The sequence below is a fragment of the Hyperolius riggenbachi genome, unplaced genomic scaffold, assembly GCF_040937935.1.
Source record: "Hyperolius riggenbachi isolate aHypRig1 unplaced genomic scaffold, aHypRig1.pri scaffold_109, whole genome shotgun sequence".
In the NCBI taxonomy this organism is placed as follows: domain Eukaryota; kingdom Metazoa; phylum Chordata; class Amphibia; order Anura; family Hyperoliidae; genus Hyperolius; species Hyperolius riggenbachi.
The window spans coordinates 703,724-719,110 of record NW_027152338.1 but is presented as its reverse complement, the minus strand read 5'-3'; the positions used below and the strand labels follow the sequence as shown (position 1 = coordinate 719,110).

The 15,387-nt window shown below is 50.1% G+C and overlaps 1 protein-coding gene across 1 annotated transcript in view; it reads right to left on the bottom strand.

Moving 5' to 3' along the window:
* Positions 1-15,031, bottom strand: part of LOC137543594 (NXPE family member 4-like) — a 55,797-nt gene extending 40,766 nt beyond the window's left edge. Inside the window, exon 1 of the mRNA XM_068264694.1 lies at positions 14,762-15,031. Within this exon, the coding sequence (XP_068120795.1) occupies positions 14,762-15,031 (270 nt within the window). The remainder of the gene's footprint in view (positions 1-14,761) is intronic.
* Positions 15,032-15,387: the final 356 nt, after the last annotated feature.

Here is a 15,387-nt window from a genome sequence, read left to right as displayed (position 1 = left end):
ACTATATAGCATTCTGTGTACTGTTCTGTGTCTGCTGGGAACAGTAGTACACCGCTCGTTCAGCCACACTATATAGCATTCTGTGTACTGTTCTGTGTCTGCTGGGAACAGTAGTACACCGCTCGTTCAGCCACACTATATAGCATTCTGTGTACTGTTCTGTGTCTGCTGGGAACAGTAGTACACCGCTCGTTCAGCCACACTATATAGCATTCTGTGTACTGTTCTGTGTCTGCTGGGAATAGTGGTACACCGCTCGTTCAGCCACACTATATAGCATTCTGTGTACTGTTCTGTGTCTGCTGGGAACAGTAGTACACCGCTCGTTCAGCCACACTATATAGCATTCTGTGTACTGTTCTGTGTCTGCTGGGAATAGTGGTACACCGCTCGTTCAGCCACACTATATAGCATTCTGTGTACTGTTCTGTGTCTGCTGGGAACAGTAGTACACCGCTCGTTCAACCACACTATATAGCATTCTGTGTACTGTTCTGTGTCTGCTGGGAACAGTAGTACACCGCTCGTTCAGCCACACTATATAGCATTCTGTGTACTGTTCTGTGTCTGCTGGGAACAGTAGTACACCGCTCGTTCAGCCACACTATATAGCATTCTGTGTACTGTTCTGTGTCTGCTGGGAATAGTGGTACACCGCTCGTTCAGCCACACTATATAGCATTCTGTGTACTGTTCTGTGTCTGCTGGGAATAGTGGTACACCGCTCGTTCAGCCACACTATATAGCATTCTGTGTACTGTTCTGTGTCTGCTGGGAACAGTAGTACACCGCTCGTTCAGCCACACTATATAGCATTCTGTGTACTGTTCTGTGTCTGCTGGGAATAGTGGTACACCGCTCGTTCAGCCACACTATATAGCATTCTGTGTACTGTTCTGTGTCTGCTGGGAACAGTAGTACACCGCTCGTTCAGCCACACTATATAGCATTCTGTGTACTGTTCTGTGTCTGCTGGGAACAGTAGTACACCGCTCGTTCAGCCACACTATATAGCATTCTGTGTACTGTTCTGTGTCTGCTGGGAATAGTGGTACACCGCTCACCCGCCACTGTATAGCATTGTGCTCTGTGTCGCTGCTGGGAATAGTGGTACACCGCTCACCCATCACTGTATAGCATTGTGCTCTGTGTCGCTGCTGGGAATAGTGGTACTGTATAGCATTTCTGTACTGCCACTGTACTGCTGCCAGTCAGCGTGTACTGTAAGGATAAGTGAAATGAGGAAGAAATCCGGTGAAAGAGGGAGGGGCAAGGGAAGAGGTGTTTCCCCTGACGGTTCACGTACAGGCCACAGGGGAGCACCCAAGAAAACCCACTCAATACCGCCCATGTTGTCCAGGACAACAACCCTCACAAATCCAAAAGAACAGGACCAGATAATTACTTGGATGACCTCTCAAGCGTCCAGCAGTGGGTTAAGCAGCACCAGCACATCACGCACGAGGTCCGAGTCCTCAGCCAGTTACAAGGAGCCAGTGGGCACAAAGCTGACACAACCGGCAGCGACACCACGCACACAACTGCCAGATAACCAGTCCGATGAATTACCTCAGGACACAATGGGGTATTCGCAGGAGCTATTCCCAGCCCAACAAACTTCCACCTTTCAAAGGTCAATGGAGGAACAGCCAGAAATGTTGTGCCTGGATTCACAACCGTTAACTGTGGGAAATGCACCGCGCACTGAAATACAAGGCGAGTCCGAAGAGGACTCGGAAACCCAAATCCCAGAGCAATTTGGGCAGGAGGGGTTGCAATTGCAGGAGGTCGGCCGACAAGATCTGGAAGACGACGTTGGAGTGTGCTGCGCAGAGGTTGTTGTGGGGAGCTCTACTCCACGGCGGCGGCCCACAATGACATATGACGAGTTTGAGGAGATGGAAGAGGAGGGTATGGACATTGTGGACAGAGACCCAGATTTTGTTTGTGAACGAGAACATCGCCGTCGTAGCAGCAGCACAGATGAGTCTGTTGAAGAACCCACTGCTGCACGAGCTCGCCTTGTGCCACAAGGTAGGCGGCGCGCAATTTCAGGCACCACAAGCGTGGAAGTTCAAGTGAGAGGCAAAAGAGGAGCAAACAGAAATCGCCAGCAAGGAGGCAGGTGCTCCAAAGTCTGGGCTTTCTTTGAAGACTGCACTGAGGATGTTACCTCTCCACCACCAGCATGAGCCGTCACATGCTATCCAAACATCCCACTCTTTGGGCAAACGCGTCAGGACAGGGTACCAGAAACAACACTGCCTCCCTTGGGTTCACCAGACCCGCCTCAGCAGCAGCAGTAGCCCAGCCATTGCGTGGTTCACAACATTCACAAACATCAGACGACGCTGACACTGTCACTTTCCGGAGTAGTGCTCTTGAGGTCTCCCAGTGTTCTTCAAACACAACAACCAACGGGCTGTTGGTTGTAGCGCTACGGTTCAGTTGTCTGTGTCGGAGATGTTTGAGCGCAAGAGGAAATTGCCAGCAAATGACCCCCGGGCCGTGGCAGTAACAGCCAGCATAGCCAAGCTTCTGGCCTGCGAAATGCTGCCATATCGATTGGTGGAGACAAACAGCTTCAAGGGCATGATGTCAGTGGCCATCCCACGTTACGTGGTTCCCAGCCGCTACCACTTTGCACGCTCTGCAGTGCCTGAGTTGCATGAGCACGTGGTCAGCAAAATAACCCGAAGCTTGAAGAATGCCGTTGCCTGCAAGGTTCACCTCACCACTGACACCTGGACGAGTGCGTTCGGCCAGGGTCGATACATCTCCCTTACCGCGCACTGGATGAACCTTGTGGAGCCTGGCAGCGATTCCTCACCTGCTACGGCACGGGTGTTGCCCACGCCACAAACAGCTGCACCGCCGTCCCTCCCACTGGATAACAGCAGCACCTACCTCTCTGACTCCTTCTCCTCCAACGCATCTCAAAGCTGTACCTCATCCGGAAACGCTAACCCAGCAGCAGTAGGATCGTGGAAGCAGTGCAGCACAGCTGTTGGCATGCGTCAGCAAGCGTTGCTGAAGCTGATCTGCCTTGGGGATAAGCAGCACACAGGGGAGGAAATTTGGAAGGGAATAAAGGAACAGACGGATTTGTGGCTGGCACCGCTGGACCTGAAACCGGGCATGGTTGTGTGTGATAATGGGAGTAATCTCATTCGCGCTTTAAGGTTGGCTAAGCTGACACACATCCCTTGCCTGGCGCACGTGATGAACCTAGTAGTTCAGCGGTTCCTGAGGACATACCCAGGCGTGGCCGATCTTCTGTTGAAGGTGCGTCGAGTGGCCAAACATTGTAGAACTTCCAGTACTGCTTCGGGGGCACTCGCCAAGATGCAGGAGCGCTTCAATCTCCCCCACCATCGCTTGCTGTGTGATGTCCCTACGCGCTGGAATTCTACGCTGCACATGCTAGCCCGCTTTTGCGGGCAGAAGAGTGCAGTGGTCCAGTACATGACGGCGCAGTACCGAGGCGCATCCGGCCAGCTGCCAAGCTTCTGTGGATCCGATTGGGCCAACATGTTGGACCTCTGCCAAGTCCTCCAAAATTTTGAGCAATCCACGTTGCTTGTGAGCAGTGACAACTCTTCAGTCAGCATTACCATACCACTGCTGTGTTTACTGAAGAGGTCGATGTTAAAAATCAAGGAAACAGCTGTCATGATGCAACTGGGGGAATCTGAAGGAGAAAACGATCAGCGTGATGGTACCAACATCAGGCCATCCGCCTCAGGGAACGCTGGCCCCAGCAGCTATGACGAAGAAGAGGAGGAGGAACAGCTGGAGTTGGAGCAGGAATTTCATGCCACCACTGACGAGGGCCAGAGCGGTGCACGTTGGACTTCCACAATTCAACGCGAATGGTCAGCAGAAGCAGACCAGGAGGAAGGTGACGACTATGATGCATCACAACAACTATCACAACGCTCACAAGAGGATGATGAGGATTCTGGTAGGACTCTGGCACACATGGCTCAATTCATGCTAGACTGCATTGAACGTGACTCACGCATTGTGCGCATTCTGGACAACACCAATTACTGGGTTTATACCCTTCTGGATCCACGGTACAAACACAATGTTCCAAAACTGCTTGAAGAAAGAGTCAGACAGGTCAAAATGGAACAATACCAGCAGGCCCTTGTGGAGACTTTAGAGAGGAGATTGACATCCTCCCCCTCCTCTAGCCAGTTGTACGCAGACAGACTGACTTCCGCAAACCCAGGACGACCAGGAGGGCAGCAAACAACGCAAGCCGCAGCTAGTACCCAAAAGGGAATGGTATCGGCAGTGTCCTTGGAGTGGGAAAATTTTCTGACACCCATGCAGCAGCAGCCCACTGAACAGCAAGCGTGCAGATCCACCTCCAACACCGATCGCCTGGAGAAGATGGTCAAGGACTACATGTCAGATGACGTAGCTGTGTCTAACAATCCATCTGCACCCTTCAACTATTGGGTATCGAAGCTAGACACCTGGCACGAACTGGCAATGTACGCAATAGAGGTGCTGGCTTGCCCGGCAGCCAGCGTTATGTCGGAACGCTGTTTCAGTGCTGCCGGAGGCATCGTCACAGATCGGCGTATCCGCCTCTCCACAGAAAATGCAGACCGTCTGACTCAAATTAAAATGAATCAATCCTGGATTGGAAACGACTACGCAACACTCCAGGACCCCAACCAAGTAACATGACCAATGAACATCTGGGATGGTTTAGCGTTTCCGGTCCCTGTTTATTGAACCTCTCATCTGTATTACACTTATGACTGCATGGCGGCAAAAAGCATTGCTATATCCGCACGCTTTTTGTCCTCATGCAAGGCCTGTGTTGTTGTGTCTCAAAAAGCTTGGCCTTCTCCTCCTGCGCCTGCTCCTGTTCCATCACGTCTGCTGCTGCTGGGTTAGCATTTCCAGTCCCTGTTTATTGAACCTCTCATCTGTATTACATTTATGACTGCATGGCGGCAAAAAGCATTGCTATATCCGCACGCTTTTTGTCCTCATGCAAGGCCTGGGTTGTTGTGTCTCAAAGCGTGGCCTTCTCCTCCTGCGCCTCCTCCTGTTCCATCACGTGTGCTCTGTGCTGCTGCTGGGTTAGCGTTACCGGTCCCTGTTTATGGAACCTCTTCTCTTTATTACATTTATGACTGCATGGCGGCAAAAAGCATTGCTGCTATATCCGCACGCTTCTTGTCCTCATGCAAGGCCTGGGTTGTTGTGTCTCAAAAAGCGTGGCCTTCTCCTCCTGCGCCTCCTCCTGTTCCATCACGTGTGCTGCTGCTGCTGCTGGGTTAGCGTTACCGGTCCCTGTTTATTGAACCTCTTATCTTTATTACATTTATGACTGCATGGCGGTAAAAAGCATGCTATCCGCACGCTTCTTGTCCTCATGCAAGGCCTGGGTTGTTGTGTCTCAAAAAGCGTGGCCTTCTCCTCCTGCGCCTCCTCCTGTTCCATCACGTGTGCTGCTGCTGCTGCTGGGTTAGCGTTACCGGTCCCTGTTTATTGAACCTCTTATCTTTATTACATTTATGACTGCCTGGCGGTAAAAACCATGTTACCTGTGCAAAGAAACATGACATTTTCAGCATTTAAAAGACAATTTTTCCTTTGAAACTTTACAATCAATTTTCTCAAAAACTATAAGCTCTTTTTGCTAAAATTTTTTTTCCTCTTGTACCCACTCCCAAGGTGCACATACCCTGTAAATTTGGGGTATGTAGCATGTAAGGAGGCTTTACAAAGCACAAAAGTTCGGGTCCCCATTGACTTCCATTATGTTCGGAGTTCGGGTCGAACACCCGAACATCGCGGCCATGTTCGGCCTGTTCGGCCCGAACCCGAACATCTAGATGTTCGCCCAACACTAGTATTGCTTAAATGGAAATAAATATGGCAGCCTCCATACACCTCTCTCTACAGTTCTCCTTTAAGCAGAATCACTTTTTGCCAATACTATTATACATATTATGCCATAACATAGTGTACTTAATATTTAACTTATATTTAAATCAAAAAGTAAGATAAAATCAATGGTGGTAATTTATTACGAAGGTTCTCTAGCCTGGAGGCTATTGGAGAAAATATGTTAACCTGCAAATTTTTCTGCAATTATTATAACATCTGTTATTATCCTGTGTTGTGGACAATTATGGAGGAAAATGAACATTTAGTGAATGAACAGCCTTTCCATTGCTTACTTCTTTGTTTGCAGTGTAGATGTGTGCATATAATAGTAATTTACCAACTTTTCATTCAAAAACCTTTTAGCAACTTTTATCAGAGGCATCGGTTTTTGGAGGAGCAACTCCTACAACTGCAGCAGGTCCAGAGCTATAGGGGTTCCCCAACGTCTTACCTTCTGCTAATACAGGGGTCCATCTTCCAGATTACTGTGGCTATACTTGTTATAATAACACAGTCACACTTCTTTTATGACCTTTGGCAGACGGGCACTTAGACAACGTGGGGCATCAAGAATGGAAGCAGAAAGGGCATGAACATTGGGGGCTGCCATCAAAGTTTTGCTGGGCGGGGGGGGGGTGATTTACAGTTATACCTCTCACTCTCACTATGGTTTTATGTGGTTCAAGTGGGGTTATAAACTTGAAAGCTATTACATATTATTGAAGACCAAGCTGGGTCATTTGTTACAACCAATATAACCAAATACCCACCAGTGATGCTCATCCGAGCTAGGATATCCGAGATACTCGGATATCCTAGCTCTTTTTTCACTATTCAAGCTCAAATACCGAGCTCGAATAGTATTAGCTATCTGGGCTGTGCTATCCGAGCGCATTCGGATAGCAATCAGCCATCCGGAGATATCCGAGCTATCTGAGCTCGAATACGGAGCTCGGATAGCGTCATCAGCAGTTGACGTCATCTCGAGTCCTCACAAGCGAATCAGAGGGCTCCCAGCCCTCTGACTGCAGCCAATCACAGAGGGGGAGCCTGGCCAAGCCCCCCTCTATAAATAGCGGGTGCCATGTTGCCTCAATCGTCCTGCTTGTGACTTACTGACTGACTGTACTGAGAGACTGCTCCAGTGCTTTTTGTCTGTGCAAGTAGTGCATTTATTGTTCAATTCACCAAGCGTTTTTACACTCCAACACTTGATATTCACCTGTATTGCTTTGTATTGTAGATAGATTGTATTTTAGGCAGTTTAGTTTGTGTGATTAGGGACTAGGGAGGGAGACTGTCACTGGTGCTGCTGCAGCTGCAGCAGCTAGGCCCTGTGCCTAGGCAAGGCAGCCTGCCCTGCTCTGTGCTCTAGTCTCTAGTTACCTGTGCTCTCACCTGTCCTACTCTACTGTACTACTTCTGTGTTAGATAGATTATTATACTATTTTGTATTTAGCAGGGCCCAGCTTTACTGCTATACGTGTCCTGTATCTGCTCTCTGTAATCTAGTCACACCTGTTCTATTGTTTAGCTAGATTCTTCTATTGTTTAGTTAGTACTGTAGTGTACTCTAGTCTGTGTATAGGGACCGTCCGTCACCGCGTTACCTAGGGTCTTTGTGTGCGCAGTGCACGTCTGCGCTGTCCGCACCCTCTCGTTACTAGTGCTACACCCGTCCTATTGTTTATATTACTTGTATTGTGTATTCGCTGAATTGTACTGTACTGTAGTCTGTGTATAGGGACACCGTCAATTATAGTCTTTGTGTGCGCACTGCACACTCTCTCGTTAGCGCTACACCGATCTCTGCTGTAGAGTACACCTGTCCGTCACCTCACACACCCACCACCACCAGTCCCACCCCATTAAAGTACCCCACTTGTCCCATCCGCCTTTACTTACATAACTTTTTTTTTTTCATTTGTATAATATAAAAAATATACGATGTCTGGCACTGGCAGCCGCGGTTTGGGCAGGGGCAGCAAGGGCAGCAACGGCATCGGCAAGAGAGGAGGTCGTGGCAGCCGCGCCACCACCACCACCATGCGCAGTTCTGCGTCTGCTCCAGTGGCTATTCCGCCGTTAGCCACTGGCCGTGGACGCCTTGGCCGCCCAACAGCTGGGAGTCACGCTGCAGAGACACAGCAGCAGCGTGTGGTGCAGATGTTCCTCCCACCGCCAGGTCGTAGCCGTCCTATTGAGGAGAAGGACGCAGACTCTGTGGTGGAACTGATGGTGGATGAGCAGGCCACCATTAGCTCTGGAACCGATTCCTCCACCCCCGCCACCACTCCTGTTCGCAAGAGCAGCAGCAGCCGCCCAGCACTCCCTGGGGAGGAGGAGGAGGAGTGCAGTTCTCCAGCCCCAGCGGGCAACACCAGCACCCTGTCACTCAGCACCTTCTTATCCCCAAGCACAGTGAGGCTATGGAGTGCTGTTGTGGCAGAATTGGAGGAGGAAGAAAATGCGGATAGGCACTTTGGGGGATGATGCTTTGGACAGTCAGACAGTGGTGAGTGTCCATCAGCCCATGCATGCAGAAGGGGAGTTTGTGGGGTCATCCCAGCAGGACATGTTTGCGGAGGGGGAGGATGATGATGACAGGGTGAAGGACAGAGACTGGGTGGCAGATGCTGGGGATATCATCAGCTCTGAGGAGGAGGAGGAGGATGCGTCTGCGGGCCTTGCTAGAAGGATCATCATCGCAGACATAGTCAGGATCCGAAGTGGGCGCGGAATGCAGGCCACACAGCGTGCTGATCCGGAGAGTTCTGCCAGTGCCACCAGCCGCACCAAACCCCCCCCCCCCCCCCCCACCTCCCCAATTTGGAATTTTTTTCACCCTGCCATATGTGGATTGCAAGTATGCCACCTGCAACCAGTGCCGCCAGCAGCTCAGCAGAGAGAAGGAGCCCTCTGCATACGGCACCACCTCTCTGGTGAACCATCTGGCAGGGAAACACTTTCATGAGCATGAGGAGTTCATGAAGTTGAAGGAAGCTGGCAGTGGCAGACTCGCCACCACTGCGAAGCCGTCGGCAGCAGCCACCCGCCCTCCTCCAGCAGCACCAGCAGGAGTGCGTCAGAAACGCACTGCTCCTCCTCCCTCTGCAACTCCTGCCGCCGACACTGAGGCAGGTTCTGGCAGCCAGTCCTCAGTGGCCTCCTCTGCTCCAGTGATTCCTGTGCCAGCAAAAGGCGTCGCAAGACCCTGCTCAGCAACACCTTCCAGGGGTGGTCAGGGTTCTGCCTCCCAGCAGCCGTCGCGTGCGTCAGCTGAATAGCTTGCTGGCACGGGTCATGTGCTCCCAACTCCTGCCTTATTCCCTTGTGCAGGAGGGGAGCGACATGCGTGCGCTCCTGATGTGTGCAGCCCCCGATTGGCCAATCCCCAGCCGACATTTTTTTGCACGCACGGCCATCCCTGCACTTCACCACTCTGTGATGGCCAATGTCGGGAGAGGGCTGGATCACGCGGTGGGTCAACGGGTCCACGTCACCATGGACTCGTGGAGCAGCCGGTTTGGGACAGGCCGCTATCTGTCCTTCACCGCGCATTGGGTCAGCTTGGTGGAAGGGGGTGAGGAGCGGGAGCAGCATCGGGCACTGTCAGAGGAGCAGCAACAACGCAGTGGGTGGTGCCACCATGCAGGGTCAGCGGAATTGCAGCAGGTTCCTCTGATCCGCTTCCATCCTCCGGCACACCAGCCCAAACCCCCCGCCTCAGCAGCAGTGTGAAACCCCGCCACTGCCAAGCGCTGCTGGAATCGGTCAGCCTGGGGAAGACCAAACTGATGGCGAACCATGTCCTGGCCAAACTCCAAGAGCAGGAGAGGAATTGGCTGACCCCCAGAGGCCTCAGTGTCGGAGAGGTGGTGTCCGACAATGGACAAACCTGGTTGCTGCAATCAGCAGGGGAGACCTGACCCACATCCCCTGCCTGGCGCACGTCCTGAACCTGGTAGTCCAAAAGTTCCTGCGGACCTACCAGGGGATGGACCGACTCCTTGAGGCGGCAAGGAAGGTTGTGCGTCATTTCCGGCACTCGGCTGCAGCCGTAGCGAGCCTGGAAGAGGTGCAGAAGGAGCTGCACCTGCCACAGCACCGGCTCATGATCCGATGTTCCAACTCGCTGGAACTCCACCCTGGCGATGTTGGAGCGTCTGGTTGAACAGAGACAAGCTGTCAGCCAGTACGTTGCACGAGCAACAGTTGCCACCATCACTGCAACTGGGCGTGCCACCACCAACCTCCCGTCCATCATCTCCACGGAGGACTGGGGGCACATGCAGCAGGTGTGCTCAGTGCTTGCACCCTTCCTGCAGGCCACCAACATGGTAAGCAGGGACCATGCAATGGTGTGAGAGTGGGTCCCCGTGGTGTGTGTGCTGGACAGGGCCCTGTATGCACTGCTGGAAGAGGGAGCGACAGCCTTGGACCAGCAGGAGCTGCAGGCAACTTCACAGGCCACCTCTGAGGAGGAGGGCTTGGAGTTGGTGGAGGTCCCTGACCTTGCTGCTGATGAGGGGGAGCAGCAGAGCGCAGCTGGAGTGGTGCGGGGGTGGAGAGAGGATGAGGTGGAGGAGGCAGAGGATGAGGAGGACAGCACTGTCGGCTCTGGGGCTGCCATTGATGTGCCAGCAGACGTGGCCAGACTCTTCCCAATGGCAGCACACATGCTGAGGTGCCGGCGCAAGGACCCAAGGGTCATTTCAGATGAAGCAGAGGGAGGACATCTGGATTTGCATGATGCTGGACCCATGTCTGAAGGGGAAGCTCAGCCAGTTCCTGCCTTCAGGAGGAGACCGTGCGCAACAAATGAGGGATTTGCAGCTGTCCTTGTTGAGCGCTTGGAGGAAGCCTTCCCTCAGCCATCCACCAGCAGCAAGCGTACTTGCACCACAGACCTGCTGTCTCTGACCAACGAGCTCTACATGAGTGTAGAGCTGCCAGGACTAGAGAGAGGTGCCTGCAGCAGCATCCTTCTCCAGTCACAGACAGCGCTTGACCCGCATAGTGGCTGACTACATGGGGTCCTTCAGCGGGCTTGACAGCATTGCCCCTGTTGTTCCCATGGAGTATTGGGTCAAGCACCTGCTGATCTGGAGCGAGCTTGCGCAGTACGCCCTGGAAGTGCTCTCCTGCCCCCCTTCCAGCGTACTGTCAGAGCGTTGCTTCAGTGCAGCCGGTGGAGTCGTCACTGAGAAGCGATCTCGTCTGTCTCACAAGTCTGTGGACAGACTGACGTTTCTCAAAATGAACCAGGCTTGGGTGGAAGGCGAATTCCTGGCCCCTGTTGTCGGCGAGAGGGGGACATGAAGTGGCACACACACATTACACCTGTTGCTGCTGCTGTATTTCTTCCTGCTGTCTGTGTCTCCACTGCCAGGGAACACATTAAAGGTGCTGCTGCCCATGCGCCACCAGCTATTTACGCTCAAAAATAGCTGCATTATTTTGAAAAAAAAAAATTATTTTAGAGGTGTCCGGGTTGAAAAACTGTGCTGTCCCAATTGTGTATTGGACACAATGTGGGCTTCACGACCGCTGTCTGAAACCTCATGGTGTTCATTTATGGCCCTGGTACCACCGCTAGGAACCAGGGCCTATTATGTCTCGCTGCCTGCCCTCCTGCCTGCTGCCAGTCTGCCACACACTCAACCTCCTCACGCTGCCTGCTGCTGTATTTCCTCCTGCCGTCTGTAGTTTCCACTGCCAGGAAACACATTACAAGGTGCTGCTGGCCATGCACCACCAGCTATTTACGCTCACAAATAGCTGCATTATTTTGAAAAAAAAATTAAATTATTTTAGAGGTGTCCGGGTTGAAAACTGTGCTGTCCCAATTGTGTATTGGACACAATGTGGGCTTCATGACCGCTGTCTGGAACCTCATGATGTTCATTTATGGCCCTGGTACCACCGCTAGGAACCAGGGCCTATTATGTCAGTCACATCACACTGCCTGACACACACTACTCCTCCTCCTGTAGCTGCATTGAGCTTCTGCTGTCTGTGTGCTTGCTACCACTGCCAGGGAGAACAGAAGAAGAACTATTTTCTGCTGCCACCCACTCTCCTACCAGCTATTACCACACTACAATAGCTGCAACTACTTCCTCCTCCTGCTGATGTCTGTGTTTTACCACCGCCAGGGTACACAGAAAAAGACGCTGTGGCTTGCAATGTGCCACTAGTACCTATTATGCCATCAACACAAATATAACTATGGTGTTATTAAAATAAAATATTTCCACAAATAAAGTAAAAAAAATATTACAAAAGAAAGGAAAACCAAGACGCATAATATAATGATAGAGAAGAAGAAGAAGAAGATATAGAACAAGAAGAAGAAGATATAGAAGAAGAAGAAGAAGATATAGAAGAAGAAGATGATGATGATGATGATGATGATGATGAAGATGATGATGATGAAGATGAAGATGAAGATGAAGATGATGAAGATGAAGATGAAGATGAAGATGAAGATGAAGAAGAAGAAGAAGAAGAAGAAGAAGAAGAAGACTTCCAACCATTTTGGACACACCTTCTCATGCAAACACTTTTCATGAAGTTAATTTACTATTTTGATACCTTTTTTATAACTACTACATCACCACATAATCACTTGATGTTTTTCTTCATAAAAAAGGTGGTTTTATGCATCATTGACCTCCAATACAAGTTTTAAAAGTTATTTAAGGCCAGCTCGAATATTTTACTCGAATACAGACTCGGATAGTGATTAACTCGAATATCGAACTTCGAGTGAATTCGGATAGTTTACTATCCGAATTCGACCAAACTCGAATAGGATAATGAGGTATCCGATCAACACTGATACCCAACCACCAGCCGTTTTCAAACAAAGAAGCAGTTCACTGTGGCACTCTCCGCATGGTATGACCAGTATGCAGGAGGAAACGAAAAGAAGCTACTGACCACTCTTTGCCACCAATACCCCTATAAGGGAATCCGAAGGATGCTGGGACATGTGCTCCGCCAAAATTCATAGAAGGAAGAGTATAACAACAATGTACACAAAGAAGCAGAAGCGTGCACTAATGTCCTCTATTAAATCTCGCCTTTTAATCCTCCAGATTAAGTCCATACAAACGGGGTTAACATCAGTGTGCACATTAGTATAGTTGCTTATACATACTGGTGCTGGTGGCAGTGGTCTGGTGGGTGCCTAGGGTGTGAAAGGATCGGCGACGGCCGTTTCGCGTCCAACAGGACGCTTGGTCACGCTGCGTTCCACATTGTGAGCGCTCGGCGAACCTCCGGGATATCGCGGGGAGTAGCCCCACCCCTTCCGGGGGAATCGTCGGCGTCATGAGGAGTTCAATTGTGGCATGGGGGAAACACTTCCGGTATCAGCCTGGGGGATGGCGCTCATGTGCACGCGTAATGCATACAAATAGACGCATGTAAAGGTTATGGTTAACCACCACTAGATGGGGACATATTATGCCCGTCATCCACTTATGCGCTCGTGCGTCCAAACGGACGCAATGGGCATGCTAAATTGTACATGCCCATCCATTCCCCAGACTCAAAACACCAGCACCCCCCCATGTCTCAAAAAGTGTATTAAATGTGCAATATAGTGATTAAAACAAAACACCTTTAAAAACAAATAGCCAGGACGGCCAACCAAGAAACAGATGACTGGGTATTTACCATATTGTTTAAACGTTTCCTAAGATGGATTGCGGCCAGAACTTTAAACATATCTTGATTCATTTATGTTCACATCGGGGCCTCAGCCGACCTCCGCTCCCAAAATATTTAAAAAAGGGTAGCGTAAAAAGCCAAATGGACTCTCCCTGTTTAATTAAACAAAGGGATCTGGCCCAAATGCCAAAAAAGAGGAACATCAACTGGGAGTATTAACCCCAGCGTGTGATCACCATAAACTCCCTATACAAAGGGTGTCTCATGGTCTGGAACAAAAGGGGCCAGTTATGTCAGTAGAGATCTCGATGTGAACATATTATAGGACATCCACTGGAACCAGCATCAGAAGGGGCCAGAATATGCATAGGTCACAAACAATAATACAGACATTAATACAGACATTCAAACACCCTAACCAATTACCACTAAGAAGTCATGGATCCAGCATACATGAAAGTTCAATCCTGTCGTTGAGACCTAAGGGGCCCATCGCTTCAGTTTGTAATATAATCCAGGTTTCTCTTCTTAGGAGCATCAGCTCCCTATTTCCCCCTCTTCTGGGCATTTCAACTTTTTCCAAAGCTATGAACCTCACATCATTATACTTGCCCCTATGAATCTCATTCATATGGGTGTACAGTCTGGTACAGCCTTTCCAGACTTCATCACACTCAAATGTTCACCGATTCTAACTTTCAAGGGGCGAGTTGTTTGGCCAATATAGAAACGTCCACAAGGGCAAAACAAAATATAGACGACAAAACGGTCTGACAAGAGAGAAAGGACTTGATCTGAAAGATTTCCTTACCACCTGTACATTTTTTCGGGGGAGGAGCATGGGACAGTATACACAATTACCACACTTCAAAATTGTCCTATCAAGCCAAGTGGTCAACTTTGGAGAGGTGAACTCACTATTTGTTAGTAGATTTTTCAGTGTAGGAGCTCTCCTAAAAGCCACTCTTGGTGGCCCATCAACTTTTTGTACCGGATCCTGGTCCCCCGAGATCACTCCCCAATGTGAAAAGATAGATTTTCTAATCTTCCCCGCCATTGGTGAGTAATCGAAGGTGAACGTGATCCTCCCTCGTTCGGATTTATTCTTACGTTTCGAAGTGAGTAAATTAGCCCTGTCCGCACCCCTTGCTCGATGCCTTGCCTGCTCTAACTGCCCTGGATCGTACCCCCTCTTCACAAATCTATCCGTAAGTTCATCGGCTTGCCTCTCAAAGTCATCGTCCAATTTGTTGTTCCTCCTCAACCTCAGATACTGGCCATAAGGGATAGCCTTCTTCACGTGTTCAGGGTGGAAGCTATTCGCATGCAGAACAGTATTTGTAGCTGTGGGCTTCCTGTACCCCTTACTACAAAGCTTTCCATCCTGAATTAGTAATTTTAAGTCCAGGAATGCAATCTCTTCATCACTCATTTCTGCCGTAAAAACTGCATATTTATCTCGTTTGTATTCAAATACTGTAAAAATTGATCAAATTGCTCATTCGATCCAGACCACACCACCAAGACGTCGTCCACGTACCTCGACCATTGTCTGACATGTTCACAGAATGGGTTCTTGTCCGCAAACACGGCAGACTCCTCCCATGCCCCCAGAAAGAGGTTTGCGAAGGAGCACGCCACAGGGGTCCCCATGGCAGTGCCAGCGGTCTGTTGATACAACGTCCATCAAAGAGAAAGGCGTTGTGTTTAAGTACAAACTCTAAACATTCACAAAGATACTCAATATAGTCATCGTCCTTATTTGTATGTTTCAAAAATTGTTTCACC